Raw genomic sequence first — 23,757 nt, 5'->3', positions numbered from 1 at the left:
CATATATAAAAAAACTGATTTCTCATGGCCCCCCACTCCCGTTGTGTCGATGTATGTAATGTGTATTTTATTTCTAGGTGGTGTATACAACCAGTCATTTTAAATCTGATTGTTAAGTAATTCAGCTTTGTAGCTCTTAGTTTTATAGATTCTGCAATTATTAAACGATCATTGTGTTTAGCATTTGATGATAATGGGAGTGCATAATACGCGATTACCAGGTATCACGTAGATTCTTTCTCGACACCGCTCCCTATGAGATAACTATTAAGTAATTTCGCTACCAGCGAATTCAATTCGACATGTACAAGTACAATACGTAGCAGTATTTTTCAATTATTACTGTCAAATAAATGAGAAAAAATCGAATTTGCTCCAACTGATTGCAATTTAAAAAAAAAAAAAAAATATGGAACGGATTAGCTATTAACACAACGAATCTGGCGCGTTGCACAAAAAGAAATATATGCGCAAGAAATTTAGTGGCATTGTACTGTAATTATTGATACTCGTGTAACAAAGCACGTGGATGAACAGCATAGGATTAGGAAGAATAGAATCTTGTATACGTAATTGTTAGTACCATAGATAGATCTGCTCTAGCGACAATTATGTAGATATTTCTTTTCGTGTACACGTTACATTCGGAGTACATTGTAGAACAACGAACTGTGATCGTGTTAAGAGAATCTGTGAGGCACTTAAGCGACGCCACTTTTCTTGTAAATATTGTCTCATAATAATACTTGCCATACACACCACAAACAATACACATTGCACACACTGTTGCTTCAAGATGAAACAATATTATGCGGGGTACTACTAAAATAACATCTTATATCCCTCCCCCCCCACCGATTCCAACATTACCGAGATATTCTCATCTCACGTTAATTAATATTCCCGATCTTTCTTTCTGTTCCATTCTTCTCTCACATCGTACGTGGACGTTTCAATAATACGTACATCGATTGAACTAACTCGAATTATAATCCTTTTGTTACCCGAGTCTGTGTTATCAGTTTTTTACGCTACGGCACCGTTAACGCTTTACTATAGATGACGGATAAAGAAAACTCTCTCTCTTTGGAAGAACATTCGCGGAGGAGCCTCTTTACCATACGTTCAAACATTTCTCCTGAATGCGTCAATATTACAGACACTATCGACTTTTCCACTATATTTAAACCACCACGCAGTAAGGAGCCGTCGGTCAATAACTATAGCTACTTCTGAAAATATATATATGGATATAGTCGTCCAGAGAATGTTGACATTGCTTCTCTTTACAGCTCTTACTTTCTTCTTTATGTTAAATCTCTCTACTGTTGAGTAATACAGCGCAACCTCCGTATTCAAAGCATTTCCTTCTCTATGCGTAATTAACCATGCACGAAAACCTAACAATACAAGTCTTGGACAAGGAGAAACTTATTCTTAAGTACGATCGAGATAAAAGAAGGTCCAGATAAAAAAGTAATTTCCGAGTAATTCAAGGAAAATTGATTTCAAGTGTCACACTATTGTCTATCCTATTGAAAAATCTATTCCCTGTTAGTTTGTTTATTTTTAACGTAGTACCGATATGGAGATTTCGATGTATTAATGGACTATGCGAATCTTGAAATTTCGTCGGGTTTGTTAGTTTATCGAGATTTCTTTTTAACAATTAAATTCCAGCTCGAAGTGACTTTGTATCTTGACTGATAAATTTATTCGAGATGTGATGTATGTAGAGAACAATGATATTACTTAATGGAACGTTATAACAATAGACGTGTGTATTGTAATTCGTGTTCTTATTTTTACAAGTGCAGCTATTTAATATATTTAGTACGTTTCGATACGGTTTGAAAAAGGGTGACGTTACATTTGATCTGAATTATAATTTGGCGCGTAGGGAAATCTTTCAAGACTCGCATAGACCCGATGATAATTAAGATTTAAAAGGCCACGTACTAATTATCGCGTAAAGGGTAGAAAGTTATTTTCTGCATGCAATATCAAGGGAGATAATATCAAGTAAGGTATAAGCTAGGCAATTGTTTCATTCGAGTCGTGCTTCCTGATGGAATAAATATCAAATATTTGTATATTAACAGTATATTTACCAAATTAACTAACGTGCTAATTAAAAATTATTTACCATTTGTACACAGGATGATTTGCAAATTTTTCCTATTTAATTCGCCAGATTTCTTTACATATAATTAATACGAAAATATAGGTATTAAGTGTCGAAGGCAATGATTTCCAATATCTTCTTTAACGAACACAAGTTGATTTCGTTCAAGACAATTTTTGAAATGAAAGGAAAGCTATTTAAATTGCTGTGTTGTTCGTCGTTTCATGTAAATTTATACTTTGCGAATTATAATTTTCAGATGAAATAAAAAAACGTTTCTAGAAAATAACGCGTACATTTGTTAAAGTGTTAATTTAAAAGTATGGGCCTGTCTGAAATTGAAAAAATGAAGTATGCATTCGCGTAACACGTGCATCACGATAACACATATTAACATTAATAAAACTGTAATTAAATGAAAATCACATTTAAGCTAGAAATGAATTTTTTGCAGTAAATTAGTTACTTTCGTAAGCTGCGAGTAATATAGCATAAGTTGACTTATAATCGATCCAACGGTATTATACTGAAAATGAAAATATCGCGCAAGACAGCTTTTTGCAAGAAGTTTCATTATCCTGCACAAGCGTTCCGCTCTAAGCTTACTTTAATATGAGTTACTTTGGCGAATTTAGCTGATTATTTCCGCGACTACACATTCGTAACTGAAATTTATACGAATTTCGCGACGTTGATTAAAAAAGAAAAGAAAAGAAAAGAAAAAGAACCTGAAAAAATTCTGGCCAATGTGATTTCTTCTGTAGAGAGCATTGCAGTTTATTGCATGAAAAACTGCGAATGCAACGTCCATTTTCTTATCCTCCTCTCCTTTCTCACCTTGTGCTTTTCAATTTTGCACCTAACTCCTACACACACTCGGAAGCCAAACTATATTTAACATTTCTGAATGTAAACGATATTTTCGAAGGTACATATTTTCATTGAAACAATACAAAACCTTAACAGTGTAAAGCTAACAATTATCTAATCGAAAATTAAGATGAATACCCCGTGAGAAATACGATCGATTCGATTTTTTTTGTCGTAGTCCTTTTTCTTCCGAGTGTACAACTTTGTATTAGTTAGCGGTATATAAATCGATGTAAGGCGACCAACTTGTTTGTTTCTGTTAAAACAGACTGGTAACTTTTTGCTAACTTTCTCCGAAGCGACGAATTGATTTCGCTTTGTAGCGATATTGCACTATATACAGCAAGGCAGGGGATATTACGTGGGGCTGCAATACAAGAATAGTTCCAGATAGATCGGGCACTCCAAGGCATGGTCGAGGGTGGAGCAAAGGGAGCGGGGTTTTGAAGGGACTAACGAACAATGTATGTTAAATACGCTTGCCGAACAATGTACAAAACTTGTATAAGTCGAGCGACGTCGGGCAGACTGCCTTCAAACGACTAGATATTCTTTGGTGAAAATATCTGGGTACCTATACGTTTCTATAGCAGTTTTCAGCGACTCTGTTCACTACGCATTTAGTCGAGTTCTCAGTTTCGCAGAAAATGCTTCAGAACGTTATAGCAGACCGCATTACACGTCCTTTTTTTCTTCTTTTCCTTATTTCGGCGGTGTTCCAGAGTCGTTTGGAGGTTTGGAGCGCTTCGGGTTTTTAACGCTTGGTCATATCAGTCGTGGTAACAACAGGACAAGAGGTTCTTTTTTATGTTATTCATTAGTCGAGTAACATCGTTGGAGCATTGTACAAAAATTGTAACTATGATACGATGTCCTTGTTTTGGAAAAAAAAAAAGAAAAGAAAAGGGTAACAAGCTTCTTTACGTATGCAATTATTGTTGCTTGCTTCGTATCGTACATTTTCCCTTGTACCTGTAAACAACTTACTCATGCTTTGTCATTGATAAAAACTTGTTGTAATTGTTATTTGGTGTATAATTTTGTATACATATTATATTATATTTTTGAACGCTTCCGTGCAGTGAGAGCTTTTGATATTTACTCTTTTTTCGTAGTCGTTGTTGCTTATATATAAAACAGCGAAGGCTAAATATAACAAATTTATCGCTCTTCATGTTGTTTCACCAAAAATTCACGAGAGATCTGTTCACGAGAGACCTCTTTGTCGCCTTACTTTCTTCGATGAAACTATCATAATGGTGTATCGATACATCACTATTAACCAATTCAGTTGCGTACATATACATTATTTAAAGAGTGGTGTGGAGCCAATTCTATTCGTGTGCTAGAAATAATGTTCTTCAATTTGACTAATCTACTCGTAGACTTTTACCGTTGGTAAAAATGGTTGACTTTTTCAACGTTTTCATTCCGGTTGATTTTCATTTAATCATGTCGATTCGAAGGAATGAACTCGATCTGTTATTAATAGCTGTAGACGATAGATGTAAAAAGGTGGATATTTTTGCTTAATCCGGTGTACAAGTAGGAGAGAATGAACGATTGAGGAATGGCTCGATTGTGATTTGACCGGTTAATCCATCGGTTTTCCAGGTGATAGCTGTGATATCAATACTCTTTATTGTGCTTTCGACGATCGCACTAACTCTCAACACCATTCCTAGTATGCAATTGAATGATGAGAAGGGGAACTTTCAAGACAATCCACAGCTCGCGATGGTGGAGGCTGTGTGCATCACATGGTTTACCCTCGAGTACATGCTTAGGTTCAGTGCCTCGCCGGACAAGTGGAAGTTCTTCAAGGGTGGTCTCAATATAATCGACCTACTGGCAATACTGCCATACTACGTATCTCTGTTCCTGGTCGAGACGAACAAGAACACGACCGACCAGTTCCAGGACGTGCGCAGGGTAGTGCAAATCTTTCGTATAATGCGGATCCTGAGGATCCTGAAGCTGGCCCGCCACTCGACCGGGCTGCAGAGCCTTGGCTTCACCTTGCGTAATTCGTACAAGGAGCTGGGCCTGCTGATGCTCTTCCTCGCGATGGGCGTTCTCATATTTTCGAGCCTCGCCTATTTCGCTGAGAAGGAGGAGCCCGGGACCAAATTCATAAGCATTCCAGAAACATTTTGGTGGGCGGGCATCACAATGACCACCGTCGGATACGGCGACATCTACCCCACGACCCCGCTCGGCAAGGTGATCGGCAGTGTGTGTTGTATATGTGGTGTCCTGGTAATCGCGTTGCCCATTCCCATTATCGTTAACAACTTCGCTGAGTTCTACAAGAACCAGATGCGCCGGGAGAAAGCCCTCAAGAGGCGGGAGGCTCTCGAGAGGGCTAAACGTGAGGGCAGTATCGTGTCCTTTCATCACATCAATCTGAGGGACGCCTTCGCCAAAAGCATGGATTTGATCGACGTCATCGTTGACACTGGTAAGCGACGGATCATCAACAGGATAGATATTGCAATATCCCCCCCCCCCCCAACCCCCTTTAACTTTCTCATTCTCTTACTCCTCCCATGTTTCCTCGAGTATACGCTTCTCGAAACTTAGCTGCGACTCGAGCTTATTGTTACCATTTGCGAATTAGCTACATATATAGTAGCCGGATGATTCTTTTCACATTATCATGTACCACTACTTTCGTGCTACATATACATACATACGCTTAGATGTCACAAATTTTTTTTTTACCTCTTTGCTTGGAATTTCTCCGTCAAGTGTCAGAAGTTTCAGCGTTATTCTGCACAGGAGTAATGCGAACTGATGCAAAACAGTTCAGCATAAAAGTTCCACGGATTCAATTGTCTATGTACGGTGTACGAACGGGGGCGATTTAAACGAAGGGGTCTTTTCAACGTTTCTTCGATCGTTTAGGATTGTTAAAAATGCCAACGAACGATTTCCAAATATGAAAAATTCGCAACGAATGTTAACAATTTATCAACCCTGACGCAAGAATGATAAATTTATCAGTTCTGGCGCAGGATCAAGGTAATAACGCGAGTATATACTATATACACCACTGCTTTCGCCCCTTTATCGACTTTCTCATTAACCGAACCGCTAACACGATCATCGCATCTCAAGTCATCGACTTCGTTAAAACTTTGCTTGCTAGTTTCTCGAGTATATGTAACACGATAATACCAGTCATCATTTCCAATATCGTCACATCTCATAGCTAGTCAGTTCATGCGATATCACACGTCTGCACACGTGTTTACAGATGAACCCAGCAATCCTGCGTCAAGGTTGATGAATTGATGGCATTATGAAAAACATAATGGATACCGAGCCTGTTTTCAGGTCACGATATGTCCGGCGTGGATGGTAACAGCAAGGAGGGGGAATTCGTGTATGGACGCAGCCCTGCCCAGACCAGGTCAGGCTGTTATCCTAGCTATGAGCATTACGGTCCCTCGTGGCGTCGTCGTTGCGCTATATATCTCGTTTTCATGCTGCTTCTCTTCTTTCTCTTTCTTTCTGCTCTCTATCTCTCTCTCTCTCTCTCGCTCTCTATCTCTCTATATCTCTCGGTGAACTTGATAATTAACCTACCACGCCGGACAGACCACAAATTAATTTTCAAGCTAACGATCTCTCTCCACTCCTGTCGCACAAAACTAAACAGTACGGATTTTGTACATCGAGATTCAAACGCTGATTGTACTTCGCTAGCTCACAGTATGTCCGACGTGGGTGGTAACGAACTATTTTATCGACGCAGGATCCTGATCTGAAAATGACGAAGTAATTTAGAGACGGAGAGTACTCGTTGTAATAAGCGAAAAATGTTTTATCGACATATATTTTCAATGCAAATTTCTTTAAAAGTGTTCTATATTACGTATTTTGAATATTTAAGTTCGTTGACCTAAGATAAACCTAAAGTCTGGAGATCGCGATGACCATGCACGTGGATCTCTTCAACAGTAAACACCGCAAATTGTGTCTCCTTTAGATTTTATACGCGGACTTATATCGATAGGACATTTTTTCCTACCTTAACGAGTGCTATATACGTCTAAATTATTCGAGCATTTTTCAAATCACCCTATATATTCTCGCTTCCGTTAAATTCTGAATAATACGTATGTATAGCTAAGAGAACAGCCTACCACGCCGGACTGAAATCAGAACTCTGCCTCTTCTCCTCGAGCAAGGGCTAACCAATTATGTATACGCACTATCGGGCAAAAATTTGCAACTGCTACGCATTGTGAGCTGTGCAAGAATTTTCAGCAAAAAGAAAAGATTAACAACTTGAAGAAACTTTGTATTACTCAAATCTAGCGAAATTATAAGTAAATTGTACGTAAGTAACAAGTGGTCTCAAACTTTTATCCGGTAGCGTAATTAACACCTGATACACATCTACAGCACGATCATTCATTTTTCGTTACTATACCTGTGCCATGATTGATAAAGTTATCGTAGCGCGAAAAAAATGTACGAATTAGGTGCCAAATCCCATTCCAGATTGTTAGATGTCCGGCGTGGACGGTTGGTAAGCAGATCCTTCTACGATACACATCGATGTATATGTATGTGTACCGATATTACCGTTGTCGACGATAGAAATTTTATTCCTTACCTGCAATTTATTACATAGAAGTAAAATTAACGAGTAATCAACGATTCAAGGTTCCTCTGATAGAATTTATACAGAGTGACTTGGAAAGTATAGTACTAGGTAGGAGAATGTGATTTTTCATAGGAAGGTACATTGAAAATGGAGAATGAAATTTTCTTGAACGATGTCTCGTTTTTGACAAAATGAATTTTGAGTTACTTCAAGTTAGGTTCGTAAAAATTGCCAGTCTAGTATACATCAATGGTACATTATTACGTATAAATAACAGAGACATGGATAGAATAAATAATTAGCAATGAAACAGTACGATAGCTATGTCGAATCAAGCAATACGTTCGATTGAAATTTTTCAAAATTGTTTTATCCCAACAATGACGTATCGAAATGAAACACTTTGTTGTTTACTTTTACACGAAGAATTACTTCGTCCTTTTTACATTAAACAATATATTACTTGTCCCATCGTGCATACTTTTCGAATTCGATTATTTAAAAAGCGACGGCTCAAACGAAAAAAAATCTTTGTTTCACGTTTTCGCTTTATTTTACACATAAATATACAGAACGTTCTTGAAATAGTTTCCAATATTTCCAACTTATTCATCCTCAAATATGGACCATTTCAAAATATTCTCGTACCAAAACGATTTCTCGTAACTTATATTAAAAAAAAAAAAAAAATCAAAAATATCGTTTTGTCCATCGTTCTTCAGATTCTTCAGATACCGATACGATTCCGTGAATGATCATACAAACTTTGACTCGTAAAACGTTATTTAATTATCATTTTGCCTGTTTGTCTTGTTACTGAAAAGATCAGCCTACCACGTCGGACCAGGCCTTACGAAACATTTATACTTCCCATTATTCTAGTTGCATTACGTTCAATCAATCGACATCGCTAAGGATGTTGTTGCTGCTTGCTGTCGAAGAGAAATCGCTGCATGTCTCTCTTCCTTGCTCCCTCCCTCTCTCTCTCTCTCTCTCTTTCTCTCTCACTCTCACTCTAAATATTGGAGACACATCGTTCGAGAGGAGTACAATTGATGATGGATATCGAGAACCCGGCATATTCTTGCGTCAAGGTTGACATCCTATCAGTATTGTAAAAGTGAGAACGGTCGCGAAACCTGTTTCTAGGTCACAATTTGTCCGGCGTGGATGGTAACAGCACCGAGGGAGAGTCCGCATGTGGACGTGGCCCTGCCCAGACTGGGCCAGGCTGTTATCGTAACTATGAGCATTACAGTCTGTCGCGGCATCGTCGTAGCGCCTCGACCTGCTTCCCGAATTTGCCCAACGATCTGCCGACAACACCAGACAGCCCGAATCGCCGTCTGTTGGATTTTGCTCAAAGCGTACCTGGAACACAGAACGACGACTACTTTCACGACGACGTACCGGCCCAGCACGTGAACCAAGGCAATACCACACCTAGCGTAAGTCCCTCTCGTCAGACTTCCACGTGACATACCTTCATTCCTTGTATGATTTTTACTCGGTATATACATGTATTATTCATTTTGTTGTGTGCGCGCCTCGAGACTAGGCATGCACGGGCACTTGACGATTGTCTTCAACGGTCAGATTGGGGCTTGATTCTCGCCAGATTTACCGGAAAGGTGTCCTTGTTGTTTAGGAAATATTCGATCTTTCCAAATTGGAAAAACTGAAAATTCTTCTTTCGAAGATTTGTAACGTTTAAATCGTGGAGTTGATTTGAAATTATCATGATTTGCGAGAGTCCATTATTATCTATAGATAGATCAAAAGTGCATGGTTTTAACACTTTGACTTCACTTTGTTGTTTCACTTGAGCGATGCTTAAATATCTGCAGAAGCACCGGCAGTTCACAGATGGATAACCATTTCACTTTTTCGGAACTGTTCTATTTAATAAAGTAAATTAGCGAAGTATAGTTTTCACGGGGCTTAGGCTTAAAATTGATTTGCAAGGCAAAGTGTTAAGAGGACCGTAAAATAAATCACACGAAATCTTTGAAGACTTTAAGCTACACCTTTGCTTTTTTTTACAATGGAAATACCTTGCAGTGAATTTTCTTGCGAATACAATTATCACAGCTCTCTAATTTTTCTTCTATAGCAAATTGGATTTTGATGTATTTTCTCTGCTAGCAATATCGTCGCGAATTGACTTACTCAAACGGGCTGAATGTAGTAATTGAGAACACCTGTACGTTAAATCTGACAGAAGAAATTCAAGCTCGTCTGCAAACAGATCTAAAAAATCGTTTCGTAAATTTCTAATGTCCACACATGGCTACTAGAGGGGCACGACTGTCAGAACGGCAGTGCGGTCACATTGGATGCAAACTAGTAGTAGAGTCTGAGTTTAATCAGACCGAAGGGTGATACACTTGTGTGTCGTACGTTTTTAAACCTTATCGTCGTCTAATTCCCCGTCAAATCTGTTTATCAATTTAACAAAGTCTCTTCGTTACAAATGCTTTTGTCCTTCAGGTAATACAAAGATGCTACTTTATTTGTAATCTAACAGTGTGTATAATTATAAACAGAAAATTATCGATCGATAATTATATGTCGATGTTACTTGAATAAAAAATGCAATACTAGCAACGATTTCGAGCTTAGTCGGTGTTTCTCTTAACATATATATACATATAAAGCGTTCAACAAGACTGACGCATATACTTTCCAAGTTATATCGAAGTTACCTTTTTTAAATCGTTAGAAAGAGTGCTGTACATTTAATTTTAAACAAGCACACACTTACTGTTGTTCCTTTTTATCTGAATACTGTTCTTTTTTTCATTTGTTATTATTATTATTGTATATATACATTTCACACATATACACGCACACACACACACACACACAGAGGGATGGAGCACATAAACGGATACATTTAAATATCTCCGTTGTTTGTAGATATACGAAAGAAACTATTTAAGGCAGGTATTTAAATTGTTCGAAGAGACGAATAAAATGATAAAAAAAGGAAAAATCTGTTCGTAGTTAGTTTTCTCGAGATTTCAATATCGTTGCTGTTTTCTTTTCTTTTCTTTCAATTGCTACGGTATATATACATATATGTATATATTTCTTGTATCTATACAGAGCGTACAAAAGACGAACAGTTTAACTTTGCTCTAAATACTTTTTTTCACATGTCTACAAATAACGAAGATATTCAGGTGTAGCAATTTATGTGTCCCACCCTGTATATACGTCGTGTATGCATCAAGTATATAACTGCTGCTTTGTTCTCGATGTAATATATATATATCTATATTGAAAGAATGTGCATCCAATGATATCGTTCTTGTTTGGAATTGATGTAAGTTCGTTTGGCGTCGATTAGCATCGGCACAAGTTTGTTCCACACCGCCGTGTCATAGCGAGAGGAAATTTTGCAACGATATTTCAACAATGCAGAATGACACGATGTACCCAAGCACGCCTAGTGTGAACAATTTTCCGTTTTCTCTTCTTTTTTTTTCTCTTTCTTTTTTTTTTTTTTGTTCTTTCTACGAAACGGAAACACGTCGAGTATATTCGTTTACCGTGCCAATGAAAAATCGATTCTCTTGTCGATGGATGTGCATAGTCCTGCCACGAAAGACAAATTCAACGATTTTGACGCAATTCGATCGTTGAATCTCGAAGTAATTTAATTAGTATTACAATTTCTCCTCCTTTTCGGTAGAGATAGCTCGTAATATTTTGCAAAACTTGTGGTGTGACTGTGTACACAGAGTCTTACTTGAAATTTGCATAAAGCTGTTTTTATATCAGATTTTTCTTACGATCGAGTTGTTTTGAAATTTGTCAAAATTCTGACAGTAAACGATATTTACTTTTGCTAAAGAAACATTTGTCGAAGATAAACATCAGAAATTGTATTTTATTACTGTAAAGTTGAAAAAATAATCATTGCTACTTGTTGAACCGTCGTGGTATCGAATATATACAGTAGATACGACTTTGTGAAAAAAGGACTTGGACATATCCACGTTCACGAATGGAAAAAAATTGTCAAAACGATTTGCTCGACGTGCAACATCTTATCTACAGTGTGTCTCCTTGCTTTTACGGGATATAAGCGAAAAGTTGATCGATATCCCGTAAAGTCATGTGTGTCTTTCTTACCGTAACAGCAAAACTGTTGCTAGAAATCAGATCTGGCACAACACGAAACGAGTAAATATTTTTCGACACGATAATTCACACATAGTTAGCTTTTTCCTTAAATATCTTTTCCGATCTTTTTCCTTTTTTCTTTACAAAAATATTTACTCGATGGTACAACATTTTTTAAATAATATTGTGTATACGAATAAAATATACGGAGCTAGGTAAAGCTCCTCTCTGTGTAATTCTGCTAAACATTTCTATTTTTCACTGTAAACGATTTGTTTATTCATTCGTTAATAGTTACATATTTTGTGATGAAAATTTTGTCGGTAAAAAGTACCTTGCTCTGTATATTATACATACGAATTAACAAAGATGGTAATTTTCAAATACAACACAGTACTCCTGTTAATGCAAATGCATCTATACTTACCAGTGCTACTGAAAAAATGATAAAAGTTAGCCAATGTCCTGTTTGAATAGGAACAGTAATAAAGCGCGAAAAATTTGACTGTTTATTACGAAATTCGTTTGTCGTTTATATAAAATTTGTTTATTGAACGATTGTCCAAAAATTATATCATTCAGAGATTTGGCATTACGAGGTATAGATGCGCCGAATAAAAGTTTGCACAATGTTCGATTTGAAATCTATCTGGTCGCGTGTTTTCCCGACAAATCTTATACAATCTCTTGATAGACCATGTTCTACGCAATTGATTTTTCTTTTATAATAGACTACGTGTTAATCAACGATCTGCGGAGCCTGAAAGAACATTAACTTTCCTCTTTGTTTGTCCACGCTATTCAAATTCAATACCCCGTTAAAACAATTGCATACATATTTAATTCATTGAGTTTAGTTTCGTCCGACTCATTTTTCTCATAGTCCAGAGAATTAATTTTCAATTCGTCAAATATGGTTTTTTGGTAAATAGCAGTGCACATAAACGATGTATAAGCTCGATGAGTTAAAGATAATAAATAGAGTCATTGAGAATGCTAATCCTTTCGAACCTAACACGATTCTTTGCAAGATTTCTTATTGGCTTCTATCCTCGTTAATGGGAAAAACGTCATTAAATGAAATCTATGTTCCGATCACTTGATTGTTACTGACCAAAATAAAAAAAAAAAGGAAAAAAAGGATAGTGTTCGTCAATGATAGAATTGAAAGCTTGATAAGATTAAAGGACAGTGAAGACATCGGATAAATAAGGAGAAGAAAAAGAAAAAAAAGTCGAAATTATTTAGAATTGTGTACATTGAAGATCAGTAACGTGTCGTCCAAATGCTTTTTCGTCGGGAAACGCGTCGGTTTAACGATTGCATCATTGAATGAGATCTTCTTTTCGACTGACAGTGTTCTTTTTCGCACACTACTGCGGTCCTGGAATGCTTGCTACCTGAACAATCAATATGCTTCTATTTTCTCCTATAGAGAATGTCTATAAGGCACCAAAGAGTACTTGTGGATTACAAATTCTTTGTAAATTTTTTGTTGTTTTTTTTTTTTACAGTAAATCAGTTGTCGCTGATCACTTCCATTATTGTGTACACACAGTGCACCGAGATGACGATTCTCACGTTGTAACTTGTTGGAAACACGTGTAGGGCACATGAAAGTATAGTAGGCGTCGGTGTGTGTTTTTTCCTTCTTTTTTTTTTTACTTCTTTCTCACTTCAAAAGACACTAATTTCTCTTCTTTTTTTTTTCCCCATACGTAAACATTTACGTTTACGTTTTTTCTTCACCGTTCATCGATCATTGGCGGTAACTTTCTGACGGATTTCATGTCGATATGTTACAGGCAATGTCCGACAGCGCGCATTGAACCACCATCGTTGAACAAAGCCGCCGAAACTTTCGTCACAAACACACACACACGAATTGTCTGTTACTGTCGGACCTTGCCGAATTTCGTTCTATCTCCTTCGCTGCTTCCCTATCGGTTACTCGTGTCAGTGAAGCAACAGAAACAAACTGTCCTCAAATATCGGTTCGAAAAATCTTCAAATCGGATGAGAATTTACAAGGGAAAGACAAATCTCAAAAAGAAACGAAAAGAAAAAAAGTAACAAATGTACCGGGAGTTTAAAACGTTGTTGGACTTCCTGGCAACGTCCGACAAGATAGAAACTCTGCAAGTTTTCGCATAGAGCGACGGGCAGCCACGAGAAAAACAACGACAGAATGATGAAAATGAACGAAGTGCGAGCAAACGAGCAAAGAAAGTACATGACGATGGACGTGATAATCTGTGATGCTTGGACGTCGGACCTTGCCGTGCTCAATCCGAAAAAAAAAAAAAAAAGAAATCGAGATATCACTCTTTTTATACAGAAATACGTTTTACAATTGTGATCTTTTTTTTATGTTTCTGATATATCGACCATCTTCTTTTCCGTTTAAATTGCTTCTTCCACCACTTGTTTTCCATCACGACATGCCGCTTGACATTTTCTCTTCGTTTTCCTCATCTAAGTTCATACTTCGATACGTTTTAGCGCGTACCTCTTTGATTTTCCGCTATTCGACAGCGTTGGGAAATAATTGCGAATTCGAGAAAAAGACTTGATCGTTTTGTTCGAATCACAGCATATCCTTTTATCGTTTCTTATTTTCAGTTGGTCGGCTAGATTTATTGACTTTTTCATCGCAGTAGTACTACTATAATCATGCTGCAAATCGATGATGCATTCGAATAGACGCGAGCAGTAGCTAGAGTAGGTATACATACACCTAAAATGTATACCCTAATTAGACCGCTTCGTTACTTGAGTCGCTTGTTACGATTACTTTGTATATGGTTATAGACGTGTATTTTATTATTCGATCGAATACGAGACATTTAAAAAGAAAAAAGGAAAGTTTATTCTTTCATGCACGTACTATGCATACGTTTCACACTTTGCAACGATTTGCTCGGCTCGATTACTGTTTAAAAACATCGCCATATGTATGGTAAAACTATAATTCAACTCGTAGTGATTACATTAATACATATTATACAGACACGTTGAAACGAGAAAGGATATTTTTTAAACATATTTTTTCTTCATTCTTTCTTTCTTTGTTTTGTCTTTCAATTGCACCACAATGTTGCATCACACATTTTGCCATCGATTAGGCTTAAGGCTCCACCGTTCTCGTTTTAGTCCCAATTATCGAAAATGCAAATGGAATTCTCGGGTTATTTTTAGAAACTCTGAAATATCTTAGAAATCGTGTGTAAGCCTACTTAATATTGATTCTCGAGACAGACGAAACCCACTAGTTCTTATAGAAAGGCCGACGCCAAAATTTATCTGCGATACTACTCTGCTTAGGCTAATTAGCGTGTATCGATTATTATTAACAAAAATTGGCAAACAGCGCGCAGGAAATTGTACACCAACGCTCAATTCAACGTGGAAAACAGATCTGACGAATCTGAGAATTTAATTAAGAAACCAAGTTGCAATTTATAATAATCCTCGTTGATATTTAGGTGAACCGTTAGCAGTCCTTCCTCTAATAAACAAGCATTGAAAACTGAAATAGACACGTATTATATCGTTATTAAGATTCGACGTTAATGAGAATCGGTTCTTTGAAGAAACACTGCCTGTATAATACTGTAACATATACATACATATACCGATACAATATGGTTGTAAGTACTAATTAATAGATTGTTGAGAATGCTATAATTACTGGGCAGTTGTAATTTTTATCATCACATTCGGCTCGCATTTAATTGTAATACAACACGCAACTCAACGATCATTCTTATATCCGACAAAGAAAGTTTCTTGTAATTGAGAATAAAATTCATCTGAAATCGAATATCAAAGGGTTGTAATTCGATCGAACGATTTGTGTTTTCACTGGATAAAACCTTGAAGTTGGTCCATGGATAAAATTACTTAGGGATACAATCGGATGTGATCAAGTTTTGGACTGACTTCGAGAATGTGATAACGGGAAAAGAAAACATTTGAAGAAAAAAAAAAAAAAAAAAAAAAAAAAGTAAAAGAACAATATACCGGCTTCGAGGTTTTTTCAGGCAGTTTTTCGTTTTATTCCGAAACATCGCAGCAATTTTTATGCTATTTTTTAAATAACCAACGAATCTCGTTAATCTTATTGTCAAACCCTTTCAGCTCTGAATTTGACGTTTTAATACAATCTTTTACCCAATACGACTGCAACGAATCTGAGAGAGTAATTTAGGGATCGATGCTCGTTTTGTAAAAAAAAACATATACAGGACAGCAGGTTCGAGGAACAATTCGCTTTTACAAGTTTTACATATATTCGAGATGATGAGTTAAATTGCGTAAGTAACGAAAAGCAATTGTGACGTCCGACCACACACGAATCTATTTAGTTTTTCTCACTACGATGCGTTTCACTGTCACTCCAATATGTGAATCTCAATGAACACACTTAACTACACTTGTTTGTGTACTTATAGAACATACGCCGACACGTTCGTAAATAACGGTATTAAATATCGTTGATCGTTAGGACACATTTGAACAAAGAAAGTATTTTAATAATAATAAACATAAAAAATACGTAATTATTTTGAGGTTATAATTAGAAGAAAATTCTTGATGAAAATATCATTCGATTATTTCTACATACTATGAAATACTGAGATTTACGAACAAACAAACTTATGTATCAAGAACACTATATCTTTTCTTAACTGATACAACCGTGACATATTTTTTTGTTCGTCCTTAGACGTGATCTCTCTCTCTCTCTCTCTCTCTCTCTCTCTCTCTCTCTCTCTCTCTCTCTCTCTCTCTGGCTCCACGTGATCATACGTTGCCTTGATTCGTGCTCTTATTTAAGCCTTTGAAGCACTGTTGTCGAAAGGTGCTGCTGTACTTAATGTTGAAATTTAAGAGCCTCCTTTATACATACTAATGAGAAGGCACAGCGTAGCTAGCTGTATCCAATAATGATCGAATTCCTCTTGCGAAAACTTTTATTCGAGATGTACAATTGGTCTCATTAAAAAAAAAAGAAAAAGAAACGAGAATAATTACGATTGCATTATCAGACAGAAGTTTTTTCTTGAATATGTGCTTCAAAGGATTAATTATGCTCGTGTTCGCTCGTTTGGGAAGCGTTCGTATTATTTCGTGTTTTGTTGTACGCATTCTTCGTGAAAAGAGAGGAAAAATTTGACGCAGCGGGAAATTCAAATTTTAATCCCCTTTGATACGAGATAAGGAATAACTAAATATATTCAGTTTTAATATAGGAATAACTAGAAAAATCATGTTCGTACAAAGGGTGTCTAAAAGAAAAAAAAAGAAGAAATGTTGCAGAACGAAATTATCCGGTCGCTTTCAGACGGGACGAGCCGTGTATGTTACGAAAAGTAAAATAGGAAATTGTGTGTGTGACATTGTAGGATGAAGAGAAAAAAGACAGCAGAAAATTCGAGAAAAATGATGAAATACCTAGCGAATTCGAGTGTTGCTTTTGTACTACGAAGGTATTTACGATCACTAACGTTCTTCCTTTAGGCGGCACTACATACACCAATGGGCTGTCGAGAGAATTGGGACCGAGGGGACTAATAACTTCTTTTTTTTGTTTTTGTACTTTTCTGTCCGTCGTTCTTTCTTTTTTTTTTTCATTTTTTTCTCTCTCTCTCTTGTCTACTCTTTGGACTCTCTGTTACATTATATTACGATCTATATCTGTTTTTGTTGCTTTGTCTCTTTGTCACCGACTTTGTTCGACTCGCGTTTGTCCCCTGGCTTTTATTATCTGTCCGCCACTAGTGTGTCCATTCTACTACGGCCGACTTGCACATCGTTTGTCCGTATGTATAGTCCACTGGGTGTATGCACTGCCTCCCTCCCTTACTCTGAACAGAGTACAACTATTTCATTGACACGATGCCAGTTCATTCAAAGCTTTAGACGCAACCGTAGCTCATCCACTAATTTCATTTGCGTGTAAACTCGCAAGTTTTTAGGTCAAGGCACGCGGGCATCGTTCAATGGCGGATTTCACGCCACTCTGAACGAAACACGATGCCTTCGATGGCTTTGGCCGCGTCATACACACACAAAACACACACACACATGTGTCACTTTTCTTCTATCACGTTGATTAGTTTATCCAGCACGCTGTGGCGAAATACCAAGTAACTTTAGACTTGTTAGAGTTCTGTTAGATTAATTATATTTCTTCGACACGAGCAAATCGAAAACAAAATGGCTTCCTAAACCTTTGCGCTCGAGAGGGAACTTTCGCTATTGCTACATACGATACGAAAATACAATAAGAAGCATAACTGATAACGAATCAACAACCATAGTTTTGCGTATAAACCATTTTGTTCATATAAATGAAACGGGAAATAAACGTGTAACGAATACATTTCTCGTGATTACAGCCTGACATTTCGAATCTTTGAGAAGAAGATACGAGCGATTTATTATGAAATTTTTCTTTAATTGGCTTGCAGTCATACTCTTTATTGTATTATTTACATACAATATTGAAATTAATTGGAATTATATCATACGTACGATTTATCTTTTCAGTTCTGTTTAAACAATTTCATTGCATCATTGCTAATTATCCATATCGAGTACAAAGGATTAACACTGTTCGTTTTAGCTCATTTTATTGGTAGATCGTTAGTTTAGTCCGACCAGTGTGCATGCAGAGTCTGGATAAATAGAAACGATAAATATGTATAAGAGTATAAAGCGTTGAATTTTTCAAAGCATCGAGAATGAAAGTTTGAAATTTGTCTTTGATTTAGTTGTACGATACCATCCCTCTTAGTGTCTTCGGGACACTGGGTAATACTTACCGTTTGAGCATATTATAAGTATTAGGTATTTGCGAATTAAAGTTTCCTTTATTTTCTGATTACTCCATTCTAAAAACAAAAAAAAAAAAAAAATAGAAAATAAAATCAAAGATTCGAATATTAAGATAAACTTATTTATTTGCTTGGAATCATTTTGTCAACAACTTCCTAGTGAGTTTTTTTTTATATAATTCTCAGCCCAATTATACTAACCACTTGAACTTTGAACAGCAGTGTTTCTTTCTTCTAAATAATAAATGCTCAAATTTTCATTCATCGTTATAACATCATTTCATTACTAATATATCTAATTTTATTGCTTCAGTTTCGAACGTGTTACGAAGTACCTTTAAATTATTCGCACATGCCTACTGCATATATACATATTTATTTAAACCATTAAACTCTCCTTCTCCTATCGCTCTTTGATGAATAATTCCCTCCGTTCCAAAGTCTAAAACAAACATCAAGTTTGCACGCTACATTCGTGCATGAATTATGTTGGCAAGAACGAAAGAGAATTTACTCGTGTTGAAGCTCCAATTTGCTTGCAACCCTGCTAATAATTCGGACAAATATGAAGCACCGTCTTCTAACCGGCAACGAATTTTTCACTTCGGATTCACCGCTGCGATGAATTAAGTATACTCGTGTCAATTCAGTGGATTAGCAATGTTACACATGACACGTTTCAATACACTTTAATGACTATTTTGTAAGAGAATTGGTCCGATCATCCTATAAACGAGGCGAGTATTTTACTCTTTTGGAAATAAAACGATTTACTTATCTATTACTATATCCTCTCGTTTTCTCTATTTCTACATCATTGTCCATTTTTCCAGATACTCGCGTTAGTTATAGAATGGATTTACAATACTAAATACGATCATGGCAATGAAGTATATAAAAGTACATATACTTACATCGTCCAAATGGAACGAGTTTTTTGTTTCGTTTTTACTGTTTCATTCGTGAAATTGTTTTTCACGGTTTTCCTATTCAGAGAAAGCAGGACATTATTTCTCACGGTGATGACGTTTACGCACGACGGCTGGATGTCTTGAGCGTTATCGACGTTGATTGACTTAATACACCTTCCCATTAGTTCATTGGCTGCATAGAGAGCAAGAGACACACATAATAGACTTTCATTCATTTTATCATCGTACGTGGCATGATCGAGTAATAGGTATATATATATATATATATCTGATCTGATTGATTAGCGAACGCTACGCGTAGAATTCTCTTTATTAACGCAGATTGCGCTTCTTCAATTCGACAAATGATCAATCTGACGATAAAACCGCGATTGATCATTTGTTCACTTATTTGTTCTTTCACGAGAAAAGGAAAATCGAAATAATGCCATTGATGATGAATGCGATTCTACAGCTGCGACACTTGTTCACGTAACTTAAACGACGATTTACCTTCTTTTTTTCTTTTAAACGAACGCTGTTACTTCGATTATCAATCGTTAACAATATTATCATTAACCGAATTTCTGGCCAAGAATAAAAAAGGCAATGCCCGAATTTCGTCGACAAATAGATTTGTATATTCATTACACGCGTACAATCGTCACTTTCCAATTTCCTCGGCGTACACTCTCTAGTTCAAATTGACCGAAAATCGCGACTTTGCATGTTTCACGTAATTTCATGATACTTTCCCCTAGACACTCGAATATAGAATATGCTCTTAATTTCCAAAACGAGACAAATTTGAAACACGGAATGTACGCTTGTCTTTTACGAACAGCAACTACAAATATAGCTTGACTCGCATTTTTCACTGTACTTATTGTTAGTATGGTAAGTCTTAAATAGCGTAGAATTGTGAATGCGATCGATCTGGTATCGTGTAATGGGGTCCAACTTTAATATTATATATACATAGGTACGCTTGTTCTATACTTTTCTATTTTCACAGCATGACGTTCTTTTTTTTTTAGAAGTAACCGAACAATACCGGCGCGTGAATTAACAAAAGCACGATAGAAACAGCATCTACAGATTTTTGCAACCTATTATGTATTCGGAATGTACGATATTGTGACTAATTGCATCTGGTAGGTCAGTCAGTTCTGGCAAGCTTCAAAGGAACGACTAACAAATAGCAACTATTATTTTCCTTAAGTTTCGCACCTTATTACAGGCTCACATGTATATGTATATGTATACTGTCCTCCTCTAACCTGCTTAACAATCGAGCAAATACCGTTCTGGATCGTGGATCAGGCGAGTATATAAAATAAAACACACGGAAAATAGAAAGGTCACGTTAAATAGAAATTTGTTCTATTTGTTCAATAGAATTTAGAGAGCACACAAATGAGTTCTCCCTTTCCTTTATCCCTCGCCCCTTTTACTTTTACTCTTAGAATATACTTATTATAGCACACAAAAGAAACTATAGTTGTTTGTTTGTTTTTTTTTCCAATTAACAAACGAGCGCAACTTTTGTCAACTTTTGTCGTTAAAATTGACTTACGATTAGTTCATTCTTCTCTTGATACATTCTCTGCTTGAAAGGATGTTACTTCGTTGATATTTGAAATTAATCGTGGAAAATATTCTGCTTGGACGAAAGGTGCGCCGTTTCTCTCTAAATTTCTAGGATCGGATCGATGTTGAAGGCGACGCATCGTGCGACAGATCGTCTTCGACAAACCGAGACTTTTCACTTCGGTCGTGTTTCTAGGAGTACAAAGACTTCAGAGACGCCGAAAATATAATGCCACTGGCCACCAGCGACTTTCGTAACCCTATCTGCCAAGAGATGAAATCGATGCGTTCCGGAGCGTTGATGGAAGTTGCACACCAGCAGATCTTCGGGAACGAAGTGAAACCGTCACCGGTTCAAGCTATCGATGCCTCGAGCTACGGGAAAATGTACAACGAGCAAGGAAGCGTGGACAGCTCCGATACTTATGCCAGCTGCCAAACGCATCCGTCTCATTCTCAGGTACTTACCTTGATTTTATCGAGATATTGTACTCTTTAACCCGTTAACAATTGGAAAATTATTAACCTTTCGTGAAAAGCTTCTGTGTGTCGAATTTTCGTTTGTTAAATCTCTTCTACTCCAAAATTTCGATAAAGTCGAAACCTCGAACATTTTAGCTCTCCCCTTCGAGTTATCGAGTTTCGACTGTATAAATGAGAAAATTACGGAGAATTTGTATTCGTAGCATAGTCAAGTACGGTTTAGTTTAGAAATGATTCCCTAACTCCTTGGTTCTTCGTTACTTTACGATTTTTCATAAGACTTCCTGTGACACGTCGTTGAATTCGCCTCGGCGAACACGTTACCATAGTATGAATAAAAAAAAAAGTACAATCTGTATAATATCCAAGGAAGTCTCATTCCACCGTTCCATAGGGTGATCTGACCGAGGAGGTGGACAGTAATCTGTATGTGAACCCCCTGGAGGCCGCGGAGAAGTGTGGAAATAGGGTGAAGAAATCCGCTTCCGGTGAGGTCGGTGGTAACGTCACCGATGTGTCGCCAAGCGTCGAATCGTTAAAGGATGTTCGTCCATTTAACGAGAGTAGCAAGGTTATCTTAAATGACACAGTGCCCAAACACAGAAAAATTCGCATTCAGCAGGTATGTTTCTTTTATCCTCCCTTATCCTTTCTTTAAACTCTGCTCCACTGTTAACCTTTGCACGCATGTCTACAAAACGGTGTGAAACCGCTTCAATTATGCCGAATCTTTTAGAAAAATCGAAGGATTTTTAAGAAACAGCGAGAATTCTACACGTTTCTATCGTAGAAATCGTTGAGCACTAGAGAAAAAAATATTTATTTTTTCGTATTTACGATTAATTCTGCAAAGAAAATTTTCAGTAATCTTCGTAGTTATCTGCAGTGAAAATCACCCAACAGAAAAACTCTGATTTCCATAAAACTTCATGTACAATGTAAAGCATAATGAAGCGTGTGTAAGGAAGAATTCTTTTCTGAGGAAAATCACTTTAGCCAAATGGAAATCAACCTTCAAAATTTTCTTTCGTTTCTCTTTTTTTTTTTATGTAACTTTGTAACGATTCAACATGAACAAACGAATTTAACTTCTCACATTAGAATAGGTACTTATGCAAGCACTTATTGGCTCGGTGCTCGTGCAAATTCGATATGGATACTAAACAAACTCCGAACGCGCATCACATGAACAAATCGACACTCGTGCGATGCTATTTCAAAGTTGAATGCTTGCAATCAGATGAATGCTCCCTTTTAAATGTACGCGTTTCACGCTATAATAGAACAAGCTTTCGAGCTGTGCAGCGAAATTCAAGGGGTTTCAGGATAGAAACGATGGTTATCACTTTCGACCGGTAATTTTATTCTCTATCATCATCATAGGGTGTCCCGCGCAACTGGGATAAGCTGTATCTTTAAAACGGTTAGAGATGGAAAAAAATTCTATAGGACAAAATTAAACGGTGTCAAGTGGTGCATATTCTGGAGTTAATTTTACGCATTTTTGTGCATCGGAGTATCGGAAAAATGTAATTAAAAATGTAATTATTGTTTTTTTAACGGAATACCATATCTTTGGTATCTATACACTAATCGAAATTTTTTCCAAGAAAATAAGCTTTTTACTAAAAAAAATTTTATTCTATATTCTCGCTTTATTTGTACATGCAAAATTATTCACTGTCTCGTTGTATCACTCCTCTTGCCACACCCTCTATTATCTCTAATGTTTCTTTAATGTCCCGACTACTTCCTGTAAAGCTTGTATCTGCTTAAATACAAAAATGACACGTGTTGCTTATGCAAGGAAGATATAACTCCTAGAATCCTCTTCGTTTCAGAAGAGCCGATGTAACATTTTTAAATTATTGCCAAGCAAATGTTTTATACGAATTCAGATTAGAAATTGGAATATTTTGAAACATACATGTTTAGATCAAGTTAAATTTATGTTGCATAAATCACGCGAACCTAAAAGTGTGCAATTTTCAAATACAAAATTTGAAGGCAACATCTGCACTAATTTGCATTCAAATACACTTTTGATACACTCGATGCGTTTAATTATTTCTTCTTTCGTCTCCATTCTAAAATTCAATTATTACATTAAATTTACTTTCTTAAACAAAAAGCGTGCAATTCTTCAGCAAACGATTCTATTCTTCAGTAAAATGATAATTTAAATTA

General features: G+C 36.6%; 1 protein-coding gene across 3 annotated transcripts in view; it reads left to right on the top strand.

Moving 5' to 3' along the window:
- Positions 1 to 23,757, top strand: part of LOC108576929 (potassium voltage-gated channel protein Shab) — a 32,995-nt gene that overhangs the window by 2,867 nt on the left and 6,371 nt on the right. For 2 of the 3 annotated variants that reach the window (XM_017940006.1, XM_017940003.1), the window contains exons 2-6: positions 4,610 to 5,456; positions 8,763 to 9,061; positions 17,153 to 17,236; positions 21,284 to 21,547; positions 21,965 to 22,192. In XM_017940006.1, coding sequence (XP_017795495.1) covers positions 4,610 to 5,456; positions 8,763 to 9,061; positions 17,153 to 17,236; positions 21,284 to 21,547; positions 21,965 to 22,192 — 1,722 coding nt within the window. The remainder of the gene's footprint in view (positions 1 to 4,609; positions 5,457 to 8,762; positions 9,062 to 17,152; positions 17,237 to 21,283; positions 21,548 to 21,964; positions 22,193 to 23,757) is intronic. The other variant, XM_017940005.1, reaches the window with a different exon arrangement.

The sequence above is a fragment of the Habropoda laboriosa genome, unplaced genomic scaffold (genome assembly GCF_001263275.1).
Source record: "Habropoda laboriosa isolate 0110345459 unplaced genomic scaffold, ASM126327v1 scaffold561, whole genome shotgun sequence".
In the NCBI taxonomy this organism is placed as follows: Eukaryota; Metazoa; Arthropoda; class Insecta; order Hymenoptera; family Apidae; genus Habropoda; species Habropoda laboriosa.
Note: the sequence above shows the minus strand (reverse complement) of the source record. Positions and strands in the feature narration are given on the sequence as shown.